Raw genomic sequence first — 2500 nt, 5'->3', positions numbered from 1 at the left:
TCAGAGCGTCCGTCTTAGACACAGGGGTCTGTTTCCACCGGAGAAACGAGGGAGAGAGGTGAGTGTGTGTGTTTCAAACAAGTGTGTCTATGTCTCAAACGACTGAGAAGGAGAGAGGGAGCGAGAGAGAGAGTGAGAGGGGGAGAATAGGGTGAGTGTGGATATTTCAAACCAGACTGAGAGAGGGGGCCATGATAAGACAGACAGAGATATGGTGTGACGCACTCCAACCCAACACTTAGTTTTCAAAGACAGACGATGTCAGGCCGAGTTGCTTCCGTCGACGGTTTGCGGAACAGGAGAAGGAGTGTTGCGGTAAAGAAGACCCCAGAGCGCGGTCGCGGCCCAGACGTCAGACAATGGGCTGCAGGACAGTGTGTAATGAGCTCGGCATTGTTGTCATGGTGATGTAATCGGTCCTCCTCTGGGACAAACACTGACCGGCTCCTAGCTCGTTAGTGATATGCACACACTGCTCTAACTCACCTGACACACCTGCTCAGGTGACTGGTCAGGTGACCAGCCCTGCAGTGTGTGTGAGCAAACACACACTAACCCTCCACTACATACATACACCCAGAGCACTGCTGGACCTGAAGGAGTTTTAACAAAGCTTGAACACTAATATCCGCTATTTTAGCTCAAAGGATTTCAGAAGATCAGCATTTGAACAAGTGTCTCTGTGATATGCTGTTGTTCCATATCACACACACACACACACACACACACATGCTATAACTCATACATGGTGTTAAGCATTAAACACACGCGCACACACACACACACAAACACACACACACACACATTTAAGCCTACCTTCTTTCGATGCCAGCATAGTATCTGCGGGAGAAAACAGAAGGATGTTGTTAGATTAAGGAAAAGACAAATTTAACAGCTAGGACAGTTAATCAACCGACATCTTTTTTTCCTTAACGTTCCGAAAACGAGCTGCCTATTCCTCACTCGCGGCCCCTCTCTTCCCACCAAACTCTGCCGGCGAGATGGGAACTCCAGAAAGCGAAGCAGCTGTCTCCAACAGGCTTGGCCCAGTTTCCACGCACGCGCCCCCAGCCCGGGATGGAGGCTGCCCTCGACATGCCATGACTAACTTCACACAGGCAGTCAGACTGAGAAACGACCCTTTAACTGTCAAAACCTCTGCCAAGCAAGAAGAGCGCTCCCGGAGGTGGGGGGGTACTGTCAGTGGGCGAAGTGAGGAAAACATTCGAAACCCAGATTATTGTGGCAATAAATAATAAATAATTCAAGGGACATTGTTTGTGTACTCCACTGCCTTCATTTCTATTGAATAAACTTGTCCAAATAAGAAAAAAGAAGTTCGGTTTTTGTTTGTTTGTTTTTTAATTACAAGATGTTCTCCTCACAGGCTAAAAATCCTTGAGCTGTTCTAGACTGGATGGAAGCCCAAAACACAAACAGCCAGAGAGAGAGCGAGAGAGAGAGAGAGAGAGGGAAGGGTTGAGAGGGAGTGAAGAATTTCCAGTGCCTTGGGAGGTAGAGAGACGAATAATCCTGGAGTCTGATTGCTAAAGTAAGCCAGACGCAGGCCGTCCCTCTGGTGGTGTTGGGGTGGACACAGCTAGCATGATGTTAGGACACATGCCAGTGACGTACCAGCGTTCACACACACACACACGAGCGCCATAGCTGCCCACGGACCACACACGGACTGCAGTGGAGCTCAACTCCGTGGTTGTTACGTGGAAGAGAAGGTTTGTATTTTTGTGAGAGTTAGCATATGCTGTGTCTGAACCTCGACCTTCAGTAGTGACCTTTGACCCTTTGCCTGTGTGGAGAACACACCCACACAGAAGCTCCAGCCTACAGCCCGAGAAGCAGGAAGTGTCTTATGAATCCGCACTGTGGACAGCAGCTCTGCACACAGTAAATAATTAATAATGCACTTTGTGAGAGACTCCAGGCAGGACAGACAGTCAGAGAGACAGAGAACAGAGCGTCTCCCACAGCCAGATGTGTTCAGGTCCAGAGTATCAGGGGGCCTTCCACACCCACACACACACACACACACACACACACACACACACACACACACACATATAGACAAACATACACACACATATATACACAGGCACATGCACGCACACACACACACACACACACACTCTCTCTCTCTCTCTCTCTCTCTCACACACACACACACACACAAACGTATGTAATATGTCTTCAACTATTAGTATTTATCATGCCTACCTCTGTGTGTGTGTGTGTGTGTGTGTGTGTGTGTGTGTGTGTGTGTATGTGTGTGTGTGTCTGTGTATATGTGTGTGTGCATGTTTGCCAATATGTGTGTGTGTGTGTGTGTGTGTGCTGTTTATCCAAGTTCCCCTAACCGTCTTAAGATAAATGTCTCCGTCCTGTGCCGTGTAGACTCAACCCATGTCTGCTCTCTCTCCATTTTTCTCCCTCTTCTCTCACTCCATCTCTTACTTCCTTTCTACCTCTCTCGCTCCCTCTCTCT

The 2500-nt window shown here is 48.5% G+C and overlaps 1 protein-coding gene across 1 annotated transcript in view; it reads right to left on the bottom strand.

The window, feature by feature from the left end:
- Window positions 1-2500, bottom strand: part of LOC113589297 (cadherin-4-like) — a 297607-nt gene that overhangs the window by 162465 nt on the left and 132642 nt on the right. The window contains exon 3 of the mRNA XM_035522244.1: window positions 817-840. Coding sequence (XP_035378137.1) covers window positions 817-840 — 24 coding nt within the window. The remainder of the gene's footprint in view (window positions 1-816; window positions 841-2500) is intronic.

The sequence above is a fragment of the Electrophorus electricus genome, chromosome 24 (assembly GCF_013358815.1).
Source record: "Electrophorus electricus isolate fEleEle1 chromosome 24, fEleEle1.pri, whole genome shotgun sequence".
NCBI classification, from domain to species: Eukaryota; Metazoa; Chordata; class Actinopteri; order Gymnotiformes; family Gymnotidae; genus Electrophorus; species Electrophorus electricus.
The sequence above is the reverse complement of the archived record's forward strand: the minus strand, read 5'-3'. Positions and strand labels throughout refer to the sequence as shown.